This window comes from Convolutriloba macropyga, chromosome 1 (genome assembly GCF_964194025.1).
Source record: "Convolutriloba macropyga chromosome 1, txConMacr16.3, whole genome shotgun sequence".
NCBI lineage: Eukaryota > Metazoa > Xenacoelomorpha > Acoela > Convolutidae > Convolutriloba > Convolutriloba macropyga.
In genome coordinates this window covers 41,176,045-41,192,792 of record NC_134468.1, presented here as the reverse complement: position 1 = coordinate 41,192,792, position 16,748 = coordinate 41,176,045, and the positions used below count along the sequence as shown (strand labels likewise).

Here is a 16,748-nt window from a genome sequence, read left to right as displayed (position 1 = left end):
ATACACTTAGTTTTGGCTATGCGTGTAATGTTATTAAAAAGGAGGTAAGGGGCCTTGTGTAAACTACAGGCGCAGACACCCCGTAATAAAGTTGGGCTAATCCACTATGGTCAAAGATAGACTCAACGTGTCATTTCATGGGGGATTATAGGGATTTAATCGGCGTCTCACTCGATCCCCACTTCCTGGTCTCTCCTGGCCGAATCTGATCTCAAAACCGACACCTGATGACGTCAGCTTTGAAGCGCACTTAGATGTTCTTTCTTCCAAATTGTCGAGAGACCGAAAATTTTGAAATGATGTATATCCGTCGCATGGATAAGTTTGTATGCAATATATTATGATTCTTAGGAAAATTGGAGCCTTCAAAGTTAATTGTACATAAGATAACTCATGGAACCTTTAAGTTTTCTTATTTTAGGGATCAGAAAATAGTATTTGTAAATATACACCTGTTTTTACCGGCAGAATTCAGTGTTTTAGAGTTAAAATTACCTGTTCATGAAACAATGCGATCGAAGTATTTTAACTAGTATGCAGTAGATGTTCATGCTTGTTTGGTGATTGTGTGATTAGTTTGACAAGTTTTTAGGTTAAGTAATCGTTTCTTCTGAGTGACCGCGTTGTTAGATGCTATCGATGTACACTTCCTTATAAAGACCCTTTCGCTTATAGAGTCTCCATTGCTCTTTCTCAGTTGTTCTTCTGTGTTCTCTCTCTTCTTCTTGTGTTGTTGTCGTGTCGCGTGTTGGGATACCGCCTCGCGTTATCTAATTTCGATCACAGCTTCCTTTTTCAGCAGAGTGCCCCTACTACAAGAGACGTCTGGTCTCATGTTAATAAAATTAACACACCAAATCAGGTAACGAGTAGTCCCGCTCCCTCTACCCCCTCCCCCTCTCTCTCCCTTTCTAACTAACCCTTTACTCATTCTACCTTATTGCCTACTGCTGTGCACTCATTAACTCCGTCTCATTTTCACCCAATTAGCCCCTGTCGCGAGTGACAGAAACGTCGGTTCCATCAGACCATATACTAAAAACTCGTGTTTTACAAGTTTTTGTTTAATTACGAGCTCTGCTATTATTGCACGAAACAATTGAACAATTGAGTCACCGATGACCTCAAACTACGATTAATTGCTTAATTTTGTAGGAATAAAAGGAATGGTTAATTATCTTGCGTGATCACACAGATTTTTATGGACAGCGGTTAACAAATTGTTAAATGAAAAAAAAAATTGAAGTTCTAATCGGGAATTATTGCCTTTCATTAAAATCTCAGATACTGAGAGTGACGTTGCCGTGATAAAAACCAAACTTTGTATCGTTTCCATGTGCTAAATTAGGCCCTCAATTGTATCATATGACGTCAAACTCATTTTTCTAATAAATTCATAACGTCTGAGTTTCCACGGAATTATGGCGAAGCAGTATACGAAGCCTGTAATGCCCCAGTGCGTTTTCGAACGCAAGTTTATTTGATAAAAATTCCTTAAAATGACGCATTTTGTAGCTGATTATGCAAACGTGAATGAATTCTGTGTGTCGGTCTGGTGGTAATTAGGCTAAACAGAGACTTGAGGCATTATTTATAGTCACGACATAGCCAAGCCTCTCAAAATATCCGGCCATGGTTAGGTGTCAAAAATTGTTATTACGCTTCAACAAGTTACAAGTTCGAGTCTTAAAGGCAAAATATAAATTATCAACAACTTTACCCTTTCTATCATAATCTCAAACAAAACATTTTATCTTAACTTTAATATTTCCTCCCTGGCCCACCAAATTCTTTATTTTACCCTGTTTTAATCATTCCCCCATTCTCCGCCTTTTTAGCCCGGGCTTTATTCCCATATTTCACTCCATATTTTGCAAAACGCCCAACAAAAAACTGAAAAAAATTTTCCCTTATTTTTCAGGGAGAGGTAAACCCGTGATAAAAAAGACCCTTGATTCGATTAAATAAAGCCATCTTTACCCATTATTTACCCTCCCCTTAAGGGCAAAAACCTGCTGGTCCGTTTTCCATAATACTCAATCTTTTCATACTTGTATTTTTGGCTGCTGCGGGTTCATTTCCATGTAAATCTAAGCTGTGTTTTGCTTCACATACTAATTCAAATTCCGAACGGGACGCAAAAAAAAGACCTACAGCATCAATGTAGAAGCTATAATAGATATCTTGCAGCGATTGCTTTGAGTGTAATTTAGCTTCAAGGTTATCGCTCCGACCCTTATTATCCTACCTGTAGCGTATGCATTTGATCGATCACTTCTTAATATTGTCTCCGCAACTATATCGCATTCAACTTACCCCCCTAAGGATTTCAGCCCCTGATTTGACTTAATACAAGTGATTATATATTTCGACCGCATAGCCTGAAAATTGACTTTGGCAAGACAGCTTTCAGAAGAAGAGACTAAGTTGCCATACAGATTGTAAATACTGATTCATTGTTGTAAAAATGAGCGTTCTTTCTATTTTGTTTTACACTTCGCAAAATTCCGGTACATTATGCTACCTGTGTAAGGTTTTGTTAATTATTTTTATTACTTTCCATTTAAGTTCAGCAGCCGCCACAAAGGTAAGTTTGACTTATGAAATCAATTGCAGTCACTTGATTGTAAGCTTAGAGGCCATGCAAACAGTTGATAGATGTTAAATGTCTCAAAACTGGTAGTATTTAAAACATAAACTAAATAATCTGACTTGTTCGAAAAAAGTGGCTCGTTGAAGTGCCATACTTTGGCTGTATACCATAGTGAGACTCGATTCATGTAAAATAATCCTAGTTAAAGTGGTAAAGAAAAAAATCGCCATGTCAGTAAGCCCCAAGAGAAATTAATTTTAATTTTTAGTTCCTACACTGCACACATATGGTGTTATGAAAACATTTTTCTACTTCTATTCAGAAGCAAAAAACAAGATTTCGGATATAAAAAGTTCTTGTGCAAAAATTAACAACACCAAACAGAAAAAAAGGAAAAATCTGATAAAAAGGGACAAAGGACCGGGCACTGTGCATAACTATGAAAGTTCCAACATTATTCTTTGGAAGAGATAGAAGCCACCAGCTTCCAACTCTTGAGACATAAAGCCATGTGATTTCAGCTATACAAACGACATCAGTCCGCAATCTAAGCTCAAGACAAGAGTAGTTAAGCATGACGCCTTAAACAGAGTTAAATTTTCTCAAATGTTTTTTCAGACAATTTAGAACTGAGACGAGAACTACAACAATTTTGGGAGCTTTTCCGAGATGACTTATGAAGCTGGAGTCTAAGGCAGAATTAATAATTATAGCTGCCAAAGTCTTACCCAGTTTTGAGTTTTTCATCGCAGAGAAAAACCAACACCGTCCAAGAAATAGCGAGTTTTGTTTAGATTCAGTTACCAGAACTTAACCGGAGAGAGTAGCTAAATCTAGTCAAAATCCTAGTATTTTTTCGAAATAACGGGACTTCGTTTCCCCGAAAAATGCAATAAATCTCCAGCAATTCAAAAAAATGAAAGAAATAAGCAAAATTTGATCAAAGTGTGATTAGAAGGGAAATGTCAGCGCATGTTCGGATTTTTCACTGAAGGCAATTTTTTGACAATGATGCTTTTTTCAATAAAACGCCGTTATATACATGAACAGAACATCAGCTTTCACTAAGCAGTGTTAAAATCATACAGCATAAGAGCAAGAAAAACAGGCTCTTTTTCATTGTGCTAAGTTTACCACCATGTTTTTCGGAACATAATACTGAAAAACGAGTATTAGAAAAAGCCATTTACTTCTATTTGTATCGTATTTTGGAATTTTTTTCTACATTTTCTGTCGATGCAATGTTTTTCAATTGTTAATTTTTATGAAAGTTAATTCATCAAAACTAGACACCCAGAAACTGAAATTCTGTTTTTTCATGCCTTTTCCTTTCATTTTGCGCAGTTTTGATTTACTTGAAATTTTCTGTTATTCCTTGAACATTTTTTCTTGAGCATAATTTGGTCATTTTTCATTTTTGAGTTCCTATTTCTCCTAACTTATTTGCTCCTTTTAATCGTTACATCCTTCCATCTTTACATGATTTTGTTTAATAAATTTTATTAAGTTTCGGCGGCCTCCATAAGTTTAAGTTAATTGTAATTGACAGTAATTTGATGAAGCCTCGACATTTAAAGTAGTTGAAAGCTTTTGTGCCTCAAAACCGGAAGTAATTAAAAGAAAGATATAATAAAATGAAAAAGGTGACTTGAAAAAGATATATTGCTTGAAAAAGTGACTTTTAGTTGTAAGAAAGACCATACTGCTTGTTGCATACTGCTAGCTCCAGTTCCTACATTGCGACACAAAACAGCTAAAAATTTGTATCATGAAAAAAATTGTTTTCTTTTTCATTTCAGAATCAGATTAAGTTTATAATCTGAAAAAAAATTTCGTTGCAAAAACTTAATTATCAAAAAAAACTTGTGTTCTCCTCATACTGTGCGTAGCACAAAAACTACCCTGAGGCCCCTTGAGACAATACTTAGAGGCCCCTCTGGGCAAAAAGACTATTTTTATAAACAAAGAGCAGGGATTTAAATTTAGGTGATTAATTATTTTGGTTTTTTGGGAAAGCATTTGGTATAGGACAGAGACAAGATCAACCCCTCGTATCCATATCAATATTCTTGGAGATAAAGTAGTTTAGAAACATAAAGTTATCTGGACTAACTCAGTTTGATGAGACGTTTTGCATGTATCGAATTTATTACTCTGAGATGTGGAAAGAGTATTAGCTTGGTTTGTAGCGAAAAAATCGACCGGCCTTGTCTAAATATTTCGCCATTTTCAAAGAAATGTCAGAATAAGTACGGTTACTTATATGTATAACTTGCAGTTGAGATAACCGCGGTCAACAAATGACCAGAAAGAAACGCATTAAGACCCGGTCAAACAAAATTCCATGACAGGATTAGAACGTAACCGGAGAGAGTAGCAAAGTCTAGTGAAAATCCTAGTAGTTTTTTGAAATAACGGGATTTCGTTTCCCCGAAAAATGCAATAAATATCCAGCAATTTAAAAAAAAATGAAAGGAATAAGTAAAATTTGATCAAAGTGTGATTAGAAGGGGAATTTCACCGCATGTTCGGATTTTTCACTGAAGGCAATTTCTTCCAATGATGTTTTTTTTCAATAAAACGCCGTTAAGTACATGCATAGAACATCAGCTTGCGCTAAGCAGGGTTAAAATCATACAACATAAGAGCAAGAAAAGCAGGCTATTTTTCATTGTGCTAAGTTTACCACCATATTTTTCGGATCATTATACTGAAAAATGAATATTAGAAAAACAGCCATTTACTTCTATTTGTATCGTATTTTGGAGTTTTTTTCTATATTTTCTGTCGAAGCAATATTCCTCAAATGTTAATTTTTATGAAAGTTAATTCATCAAAACAATACACTCAAAAACTGAAATTCTGTTCTTTTATGCTTTTTCCTTTCATTTTCCGCAGTTTTAATTTATTTGAAATTTCTTGAACATTTCTGTTTTATTTCTGTTATTACTTGAACATTTTTTGTTGTGCATAATCTGGTCATTTTTCATTTTGGAGTTCCTTTTTCACCAAAATTATTTGCTCCTTTCAAAAGATTTCACTCAGAGCTCTCAATGCATAAGTTGTACTAGTAAAGTCATGCATAAGTTGTACTTATTTTTATAAACATCGAAGAGCCAGTATTATATGTTAAATTTTTTACATTCAACTTTCAGATATCTTTCCAACATTTTGTTCTTACGTTTTGCTGTCCAGCAGAAGAATAGATAATCTGCGACAGGATCCCAGCAAAAACATTCTCAATCAACTCGATTGATTTATTTTAAATGAAGTGACAAAAAAGGTTCACTCGATGAGACAATTCTCTTAACTTTTGATTAGAATCAAAACAATTTTCAACATAACCGTTGCTTAAAAAATTGAGTTTTCAAGATAGATAAAGCTCATATAAGTATGTAAAATTTGATTGAAGCTTTTGAAACAAGAAATAATACAAAATTATAGGCGGTTCTTTTTTCAGCTGAAATTCGAACTATCGAAATTGATTTCGTTGAGTTTATTTATTTCTTCGCGTTTAAAAAATGTGCCACAAAATTTGTCGATACAAAAAAAATATAAAACCTAACTAGTTCAGTGACCGTTTTTGGTTTCTTTCCCTTTTTTGCATGTATTCGATGAATGAATTGATAAAAGAATCTTAAAAGATAGAGATTTGTCTTACAGGACCGTACAAGTTATACAGTGAATACAGATTATGGTGTTGGGAATGGGATCTTTTTAGCTACCAGTTGTTTCTGATTGGTTTTGAACATTTGGCCTTCAATATAATTTTTTTCAGCAATTATTGAAAGTACAACCAACATCAAATAATTGAGTTGCTCCTCCTCTATTAATAGTGTTGGCTAATTTTTCCTCTAAATATATCAGTTGGCCAGGTTAAAGTGGAAATATTATGAAAATCAATAGCTAAAATTAGTTATCTCCGTGTAATTGAAATTTTGTTGTTCTTGCAATATTTTTTGCCGCAAACCTTGAGTAAATCCATCAAGTTTCCATTCAATAGGAAACAAAATTGATTTAAAGTGCTCAAAACTTTGAAATTTCTAACGTTGATTTTTCAATTTTCTAACTTCTTGAGACATGCTATTTGGGTTCAAAATCCATTTGCTTAGCTGAACAGCTGGGCAGTGGAACAGCTTTACTGATTTTCTACAATTTATTTTGCATTTTCGAAAAAAAAATTGCAGTTCCTAATTGCAGGTTTTCTAGAAAGGGAAATTGTGGAACGAGGCGCTTATGCCAGACCATTATTTCTTATTTGATATATTCAAGCATCCAAATATCTTAGAAAAATGTAGGATACATATTTATGATAACGTTGTTTACGAACTGATTTCGAAGAAATGTGCAAACAATTGGAAGTCAACAAAAAATTAGTTTGTAACTTATGTCGTGATTCTAGTCTATTTTTTTCAAAAGTTGTACTGGAAAAAAGTTTTTGTACATACTTGATCATTTGACAGTTTTCATTTAGAAGTTGAAAACAAAGTGTTCAATGATTTAACAAATACATGAAAGTCATTAGAATCTACTCTGACGAATTGTATTAACATCTTGCTGAAGCGCTTGAGATGTCAAGAATACTGTGTTATCAAATACGTGGGAAACCCTCAGCAAAATATCTAATTTTGCTGATAAAAATAAGTTATGAAGGTTTTTTTGCTTATCGTTTTGGTGGATCTCAGATCTTTTTTGAGCCACACGACAAAACTTTATCCAAAAAGAGATATCGCATAAAACCAATCAATCTCATTGACTCAGTTTTTTCCTAGCAGTCAGCTCAAACGTAGGCATTAAGCTCGTTATTCTTCCAAGCAGCTAGTTTAATCCGTCTGTAAAACTTGGGCTCATTTCTTCGTTGTCAAGCTCTTGCATTTGAATTACCCAACAAAAACTTTTCCTTTTTGTCTGATTCGTTGTTATTTCTCAAACCTTTCATAAAATGGGTTGTTATGAACTTTTTCGTACACAGTATTGGCTAATAGATATCATTTTGGGAAAAAGTAGCATCCTTTAAAAAGATCTAAAACATCTGAAAACTGAGTCGTTCGCTGAAAAAGTTTCATTTCTTTAGTTAAATATTGACGATTTTGTGAAATGTTAGCGTCAAATTCCGTTTATGAAATATTATTAAGGTGTTCAAAAAATTTTCCCTTTTTTCAGGTTTTAAAAAGAACGCATAAGTAGTGAAAGACATGAATCTAAAATTTGTCGTGAGAAAACTCAGATTTCGAACAAATAGTTATCCAAAAAGCCAAAATAGCATCTTTTACTATTTGTTACATTATACTTAGCATGACCGATTCAATAAGTATAACATGGAATAACATTTAAACAAATTCAAATTCTAAATAAGTTGAATTTCAAAGAAAACATATTCATCTAAATGTATATGCACTTTGCTTGTGCTAATTAGTGGCTGTAAAAAATTTTGGTAAATAATTAAGAAAATGATTATCAAAACGTTAAAAGTCAGATATTAACTACTATAAGTTTACCATACGCACATTTTTTTTGAAAACTTTATTTTTTATGTTTTTCAAACAGAATTTGTGCAATTGATTAAATTCCCGGCACAATTAATCTTTAGAGTAAAGTACTTTTACCCTGAAATCCAATCGCCTCGAAAAAAGTACAAAAGTCTTTTCTTCATCGGAAAAAATTAATTGCTTCCGCTTTCGAAGATACTTTTCTGCGTACTGGCGTTTCGTCTCTCAGAAAAGAATGGTTTTTGGCATTGGTTTTGGTAAGCTTGATAATAAATTGGGTTACGACTATGTTTGAATACATCAACTGAAATGAATAAACATTTTGCTAAATTTTTGATTGTTGTAGAAGACAAACACGATCTCCTCTTGATATTATATGTCAATCAAAGTTTGCTCTTTGTCCCGTTTCAAGTTAATCCCTTTCGTCTTTTCAATTTGTTTTCGCCCATACCTATAGAAATAGAAATGCCTAATTGAGCATTGGGCTCATTTTCTCAAGCCAACAGAATAGAGTCACCTGATCACATCAGCTTGCGCAATTTCTTTGAAAATTTCAGCTTTCAAAATATCAAAGTTTAGAAAACTTGTTAATATTTGAATCATATTTGAAGCGATGTACACCCCAACCCCAGACCAGAACAAAATTATGAAATTTTTTAAACGGAAAACAGCAAACATACAAATTCTCTCTCCTTTGTCCACATAAATTGTCAAAGCATTAATAAAAAATGAGAACAATTGAAAAAGCTCTTGAGAAAAGTTTCGGACAACACAATTATTGGCCTAACTGAAACATGGCTTACAAGTGGTAAGGACCACAAACTCTGGGAATTTGACAGTGCGAAGTATACTGCCTTCCGCTATGATAGAGAGCACAATAAGAACATTATGAAAGGAGAAGGGCTATTGCTTTGTATACCAAATCATTTAAATCCACAGAAAGTAAACAGTTTTCCCGAAACTGACAAACACACAGAATCAATTTGGGTTGAATTACAGTACAACACTACACACGGACTTCAAAAGCTTCTCATAAACCTCAGTTACAACCCCAATAGAAAACCACAATGAATTTTTGGATTCTTTTGGTGCTCCAAATTGATGCCGCTGTGAGCAAAAAAAGAGAGTGATTCTGATGGTTGATTAAAATATAAACTATCTGAACAATAAAGAGCGAAATAATATAGATAGAGTTTTGATCCCGTATGATCTGAAAGTGGTAAACACTGAACCAACACGAGGAAAAAACCTCATCGAATTTATCATAACGGAGGGTAATTACCAAATACAAAGTGCTCACACATTCATTTCGGAAATTGAAACAGACTACCAAGCTGTAGGTATAATAACACAAGTGCGCATCACAAAAAAACGGAAACCAATAATTAAAACGTTTTTTGACAAATTGAATTACTCAATTAAAGATTTTGAATCGGAGCTAAAAGCTTGTGATTGGAATTCTGTTTACGAAATGGAAAGTGCAGAAGAAATGTATTCACAATTCCATTCAATCTTGTCTTATATCATTCAAAAACATGCACCTTTAGTGAAAAAAATTGTACGAAATGATAAAATCAAAATATCCTTTCCAAATAAAAAATCTATCAGAGATCCCTTCACGAACAGTGAATCGACAAAAAAAAACGGCGTGTCATTAATGATACTGGAAACACAACAGTCTCTAACAACAACATTTTCAGCCTAAATTTTTGTTTGGCGAAATTCTGTCTGACAACAAATAAATAGTAAATTTATTAAACTATCGTTTCTCAAAGTTAGGTGGCTACTTCGGCAAAGCCAGACCTTATGAAAAGTCAACTCGAACAAATAACACAAAAACCTTTAGTTTTCAATTTGTCACATCGAAAGACGTTTGCATCATCTAAAAACACTGAAAACTCTTCAAAGCCGCTTGGACCCACAGAGATACCCGCATGGGCTCTCAAAGATGGCAAAGATGTTTTAATGCACCCCCTCACCTAATTGCTCAATGATTTTGTTAAAGAAGAAAAATTTCCCAGTGACTTTAAAGAAGCCAATATTACACCAGTTTTTAAAAGAGGTGATGGAACTCACCCTGAGAACTACAGACCCATATCAATAACCAGTTAACTTTCCAAAATTTTTGAAAGACTACTTAGAGATCAAATAGTTGAATTTCTGTTGGAAGAAAATGTTCATTCCAGAACGCAATTTGGTTTTCGATCCAAAATATCAACAATGGATGCCCATGTTTATAGCACTGAAATTTTGAGATATCTAATTGAACAAAGTAAATATGTTACAACAGCACTACTAGATCTATCTAAAGCATTTGATTAAATCAATCACAACTATTTGATATTGAAACTAGAGGAATCAGGATTCAGCAAAAGTGCTCGAATGTTGATACTTGACTATTTTTTTATTATTACTACTTGACTATTTGTCTAATAGTCTTCAGAAAACAAAAGCTAACGGCATTGAATCAGATTGGATTCATCTTTATCATGGTGTGCCCCAAGGAACGATACTCGGGCCACTACTATTCAATCTTTACATAAACGACCTAAGATTGGAAATACCAAATGATTGTGAACTAGTACAATATGCTGATGACACACTGATTTTTACGTTCAATCATGTATTGCTAAATGCCAAAAACGACTTATAAAAAGCCTGAACTTTAATTATTGATAATTACGAAATGCATAGTCTAACGCTGAATGCATCAAAAACAGAATTCATTATTTTTTGTCAAAAAGTTTAGAGCTCTCCATACAACTGATAAAAAAAATTGAAATAGGAAACTGTTGCTTTCGTAAATCTGAATGAATCAAATACTTGGGGATATTTATAGATTCAGCGTTAAAATATCAAGATGAAGTGAAAAGTATACTACGTAAAATGGCATGTGGTATAAAAACCCTATATTCCTTACGAGAGCTAATATCAGATAACTATAAAGTTTTGATTCTGAATGCACTTGTCATTAGCCACCTTCATTACTCTGAGGTTTTCTTGAATGGAATTAATAACAACCTAATAAGATCACTCGAAAAACAGTTAAGCTGGGGCGTGAAAGCTTGTTTCCATAGAAAGAAATTTGATAGTTCTCTAGATCTCAAAATTAAAAACAAAATTTTACCGATCAAGCATTTTTTAGATCAAAAACTACTTTTCCATTTTTGGAAAATAGTTTCGAAGAAACTTCCAGCTTATCAAATGATAGAATATCCTACACTAAAATTAACAAAACACGAACGGTCCAAAAATTTTTTGTCAATATCAAAACTCAATCCAGCTATTTAGAGAACTGCGTAATCAAGCGAGGTACAATAATTTATAACAAAATTGTAATGAATGAAAAATACTCTCAATATCTCAAAAATGTTCATAAATGCGATAAAGCGAAACAAATTCTAAAACAATACTTTTTTGAATTAATTTTAAAGAACCCAATTGTAGCATCAATATCTTCTTTATCTTGGAAAGACTTTAAATTTGAAAAAAAATGTTTTCTGTTTATACATAGCTTCCACAATGCCTCTGATATTTGATCGTTATTTGATTAAAACCAGATGGAAAATCAGTGCTCTTTTTTTTAAATTGTAGAGTCTGACGCATGTTGCTTGAGAGTTTTCGTCCAATGTTAACTGGTTATGTTCTCTCTAGCTTGCTACTTATAATGTGCAGTATAAGTCTCAAAGAGAATTTTTTCTGAAAATGGAATGGGCATCCTTGGTGTTGATTCTCATGATCTGCATACGAAATTCATGAAAAAATACGAACATTTCAGAAAAAATGAAACTTTGGACGATGCACTTTTTGGGCATGACGATGCTTTACAATCTTAAAATGTTGCAAGAAACTCATTAACATTAGAAAAGATACCCGAGAAAACCAGTAAGTGCAAGCCAAGAGCAGGTACCGGTAGAATGCCTGGAACCTGGCAATTTATCAACATTGGGGCTAAATTTGCAGATTTTTATGGTTTTATTTCGGATTGTGATGAAATTTTGTATGAATGTCTTAGTTTTAGCTCTACAAAAACATAGTAGTCTCCTCAGCGAATACTCTAAAGCTATGGTTTTTACCCTCAGAGCTGTCTCCATTCTCTTGGTCTTTAGGAGACTTTGGTATACTTCTCTGCCTTTAAATTTTTTGAGATCAAATTTTACCCAGACAGAAAGGATTGACCGTTGATCAAAAACAATTAATTTTAGTTGTCTTCAGTTTTAATTATTTTATATGTGAATGCCATTCTTAAAAACACATTCTTGTGAGTGAAAATTGAAAAATGCCGTTAAATTAAGAAGAAAATTGTTCATTTAGGTATCTGTAATTTCCGTCTCTTCAAACCTGTGTAGTGTTTTGGTGGCAGAATGGTGTGAACATTAATTGTGAACGAGCAATGTCAATCCTTTTGGTTTAGGATCTAAACCCTAAAAGGATGTCTGGGGAAATTCAAGAAATTTTCAAAAACAATTAATTGAGAAAAGGTATCAAATATTTATTTAAAAAGTTTATTCGACGTTGGATGAGCGAGATTGATTTCTTTGTCTATACCATAATTTTTGTCTATACCACAGTATAGTCAATGGAGTGGCTCTAATATGGCCCTCGTAGCAAATATTATTTGTTAGCCAAATCTGTGCTCAAAAATTTTAATGAATTTTCTCTATTTTATAATTTTAATGAAATTTTGTCTGCATAATTGCGGCCAAAATGCAGTCATCCCAATAATATCCTATAATTTTGATCAAATATCCACAAAATCCAATTTTTTGCCGCTTAATTTTGATCCACTTTTTTATCATCTTCCAACAAATCTTTCTTCAATCCTTTTGATTTTAGTTTGTTCACACTTCTAGTCCTGGGCAAAACATTGGGTTAATTGCCAAGTAAGAATCTTACAGATTTCAATAGCATGCAGAATAACAGAACGAGTTCTGCTAAGGTCGTCTAATAACTGTTGTCCAATTAATTAGGGAGCTGCTTAGTGCTTTTGATATGAGTTTGTTTATGATTTCAGAAGCCTCTTCCATATGAGAAGTGGTGTGAGCGTGACTGTGGGGACTACCCCGAAAGGGCCATCTGTGCCACCAACAACCGCACCTTCAACAACAGATGCCAAATGTACCACTACTCCTGCCTCACCAAAAATAGTGTCGAAATCGCATACAAGGGAACATGCAAAGGTTGGTGAAACTATCACGACTGAACAAGTGGTTAAATTTGCTAGATATGTGTTATACTCAATTGCGATGAGTGAATCCAATTGAGTTGCGAATGCTTTATTACAAATCAAAGTGGGCAATTGCGCCGCAAATGGCAAGCCAATTTCTTATATCTGATTTTTTTAATATCTAGAATGGTCAATCGCGGTGCGATTGGCACTTGTCGAAATTACTGAGCTTAATTGAAAAGCGTTTTGCAAGATTTAAATTAAACTGAGTTCTAGCGCTGCAAATGGGAGACTGAAATTAAAATGATTACAATTTAAGAAATAAGGCTTGTTCAACTCGATCACGAACAAGGAAGTAACTTTAGGATTTGTTTATAGTATGAACAAATGAATTTCCTGCATAGACAGTATGAACAGACATTACATTACTAAAAATGGGAGGAAGTAAAGTTAACTGAAATAAGAGTAGCACTTGCCCTTCAAATGGAACTAAATAATGAAATTGAACTAAATACAGACATGGATATGTGAAGGGTATCCATTGCCGTATTACATTTCCCCCTCTTTGAGAGAAAAATAAAATTACTAATTAAAATCAGAAAATTAATAATTATTCACCGGTTAGTAAATAATAAAATGTTAAATAATAAATAAAATATTAGAGTTTATGAAGTTTGACGATGTTTATTCTGTATCAGAATTTTCCTCATTCTCTGAGGACAGTCATCTCCCTGGGCAAATTTTGAGGGTCCTCTGTCCATTCAGTTGAACTTCTTGTGGAAGTTTCTCCAATATCCTGATGTACATTCTCAGAGTAACCTTCAGTATTCTTGACTTTTGCTACGTTAGTTTGAGACGTCTTCTTTTTCAGAGTTCGCTTACTCTTTCGTACCGAAGAGGTGTCCGAGTCCGAAGTATCGGTAATCGTGAGCTGTCTCTTGCTTGACTTTCTCAGAATAGGCGTTGGTGGTTTTGATGAAGCCATTTGCGTCGCAGATGGTCCAGGTGCATCAGGTGTGGCGCGATTGGAGCAATTGGGCTTAATTGAAAAATTTGGGTTAAATCTGGCCGGTTAATGAAAGCTTCATCATGTTTTGGGTTTCTCTTCGGGATTCTCATTTTGAGGGATCTGGCTACATTACTCGCGGAGGATAAACACGATCTGCCGGAAGAGACTACACTAACATCGTCAGCCTGCTTTCGGTTTCGCTTAATTTTCTTATCTCCCGTTTTTTTTTCTAATCAGGTCCCGCTTATGTTTATGAATCTTCTGTTCAATAGTTTTCACGCTTATCTTTTTCGGTCGTCTTTCGATATACTGCGTTAGATCAGTGTCCCTTTCCGCACGCGTACCGAATTTTGCAATGTCAGAATTTCCGACTCGCACCTCCTGTCTGTTCGGCTCCTTGATTACACTTGTCGTAGGGCTCACTTTGCAAACTGTGCTCCCAGGTGCCAGTACTTCGTATAAACCATTAAGCTTTTTCTTTTGCCTTTGGTTCTCACGGAGCTTTCTAGCCAGTTTCACTCGGACACTGCGTTCTGAGCAGGGAATTGATCGGAAAATTCCCTCCGATCTAATTAGGCGTTGTTCGCCGTCGTTCCTCTTCTCTTGCTCAGCTCTGGCTAGCAAACTCGCGGCACAAATGACGCGTTCAATTTCTGTATCCAAACAGAGGGCCGTGTCTGCCCATTGCTCCTCTGACAGATATGATCGACCCGGAATCGTATCTTCGTCTAAATAATATTTAATTATTGCATCATAATTAAGATTTTTAATATTAGATTTAGTGGTGATATTCGATATAGGTGTGTTACATTTCCTACCAAAGTGTGCCTCAAATAGTGTGGTGTTTATTGTTCTTTGTTTTGATATTCTTAGTCGTTGTTTTATTGCTTTATATGAATTTTCTAATTTAAATTTTTTATTTAATTGTGATTTCATGCAAGATAATTGTCGTTTAATTGTTTGAATAATACGTTCTACTAATCCAATTGCTCTGTGATCATTTGCTGATGCATAAATAAGTGTAATATTATTTTCTGTACAGAATGTTTCAAACTTTTTTCCTGTAAAACGTCTAGCTTGATCTAATCTAATAGCTCTAGGTACTCCGTGGTGATATATGTATTTATTTAAGAATTTGATTACATTTGGGCCTGAAGCGATATTTACTATTTCTGCTGTGGGGTATTTTGAATATCTATCTATACTTGTAATAAAATATTGTTCTATGCCTTTTTTCGTTCAAAATTGGTCCGCCAAAGTCTATTTGTATTTCGTCATTTGGTTCAATACGTTTTGGTAGAGGTGCCCATTTGCGGTGCGAAATCACTGATTTAAGGTTCTTACCAATCTCCGTGCAGACTTTGCACTCACTGGCTTTTGCCAGTATATCTCTGTGTATGTATGGCCACCAAATGTTTTGTGCGAGAGATAGCATGGCGAAACTTCCGGGATGTGTAGAATGGATATCCTCCAATACTGCATCTTTGATCGACTTTGGAATGGCTATAAGCTCATCCAAACACACACAGCCATGCTTTACACAGCCATGCTTTACTATTGTCCCGCCAATAGGAAAAGAGATAAGGACTTATCTCTTGAAGCCTGTCTGGGTCATTCCGAATGACACAATCCATCACCTCCTTGAGGATTGCATCTTTATCTGTCAAGATGGCTAGGAATTTCTTGCTGAATACTTTGTTGAGAGTCTCGGTGAACAACATATCATCTGTCTCCTCAATCATGCTGCCAGTAGGTGTTTCAGTGTTTGCGGTAGTGTTGGTTCCGGGCGTAGATGGGGTGGTGTCCGAAAATGTCACCCTTGCTTTTGTTGGTGTTGATTTGGATCGTGGAGCTTTGGCCTTCAACATTTTGATAATTTAGTTGACTGAATTATTCGAGTTGATGAATTTATTTTTTTTATTTACTGTGGAGTGAGTTGTAGGTTGAATTTGGGCGAAAAGTGAGTGATTTTTGTGCAAGTGGTTTTTATACTTTGGAATTTTTGCTTTCGCGCTAAATTTAGCGTTATTAGGTGGATTATTTGACTTAATACCATTAATGGTCTTTATTGGAGATAATTGTTCAGAGTGTTCACATTCTTTACTGCCTGACATTTGCAACTCTTTTGCAGCAAATTTGTTAATGGAATGTGAATTATTAACTTTACAGTTATTTGGTGCAAATTGTGATTTTGTAACTTTAAGTGGCATTTGCGATGCAAATGGATGTTTAAAATGCTGATTAATTTTAGAATTAGTAAGTGTTAATTGCGTCGCAAATGGTGCTTTCGGTGGTAAAGGTAGTGATTGTGATGCAAATGCTTTATTGCGGATATGTGAATTAGTATTAAGTAATGTAGGTAATTGCGGCGCGAATGGCCGTTTTAACTTGTGTGAAGGCAAAGGTGACTTTAATATGCTATTAAATTTTTTAGTTGCGTTTTGTTTGTTTGAAATCAGGTGTTTCATGGAATCACGGGTTTTTGATGTT

At 34.4% G+C, this 16,748-nt stretch overlaps 1 protein-coding gene across 1 annotated transcript in view; it reads left to right on the top strand.

Moving 5' to 3' along the window:
- Positions 1-1,452: 1,452 nt before the first annotated feature.
- Positions 1,453-16,748, top strand: part of LOC142339083 (uncharacterized) — a 36,927-nt gene continuing 21,631 nt past the window's right edge. The window contains exons 1-2 of the mRNA XM_075388790.1: positions 1,453-2,587; positions 13,097-13,262. Coding sequence (XP_075244905.1) covers positions 2,468-2,587; positions 13,097-13,262 — 286 coding nt within the window. The 5' untranslated portion in view covers positions 1,453-2,467. The remainder of the gene's footprint in view (positions 2,588-13,096; positions 13,263-16,748) is intronic.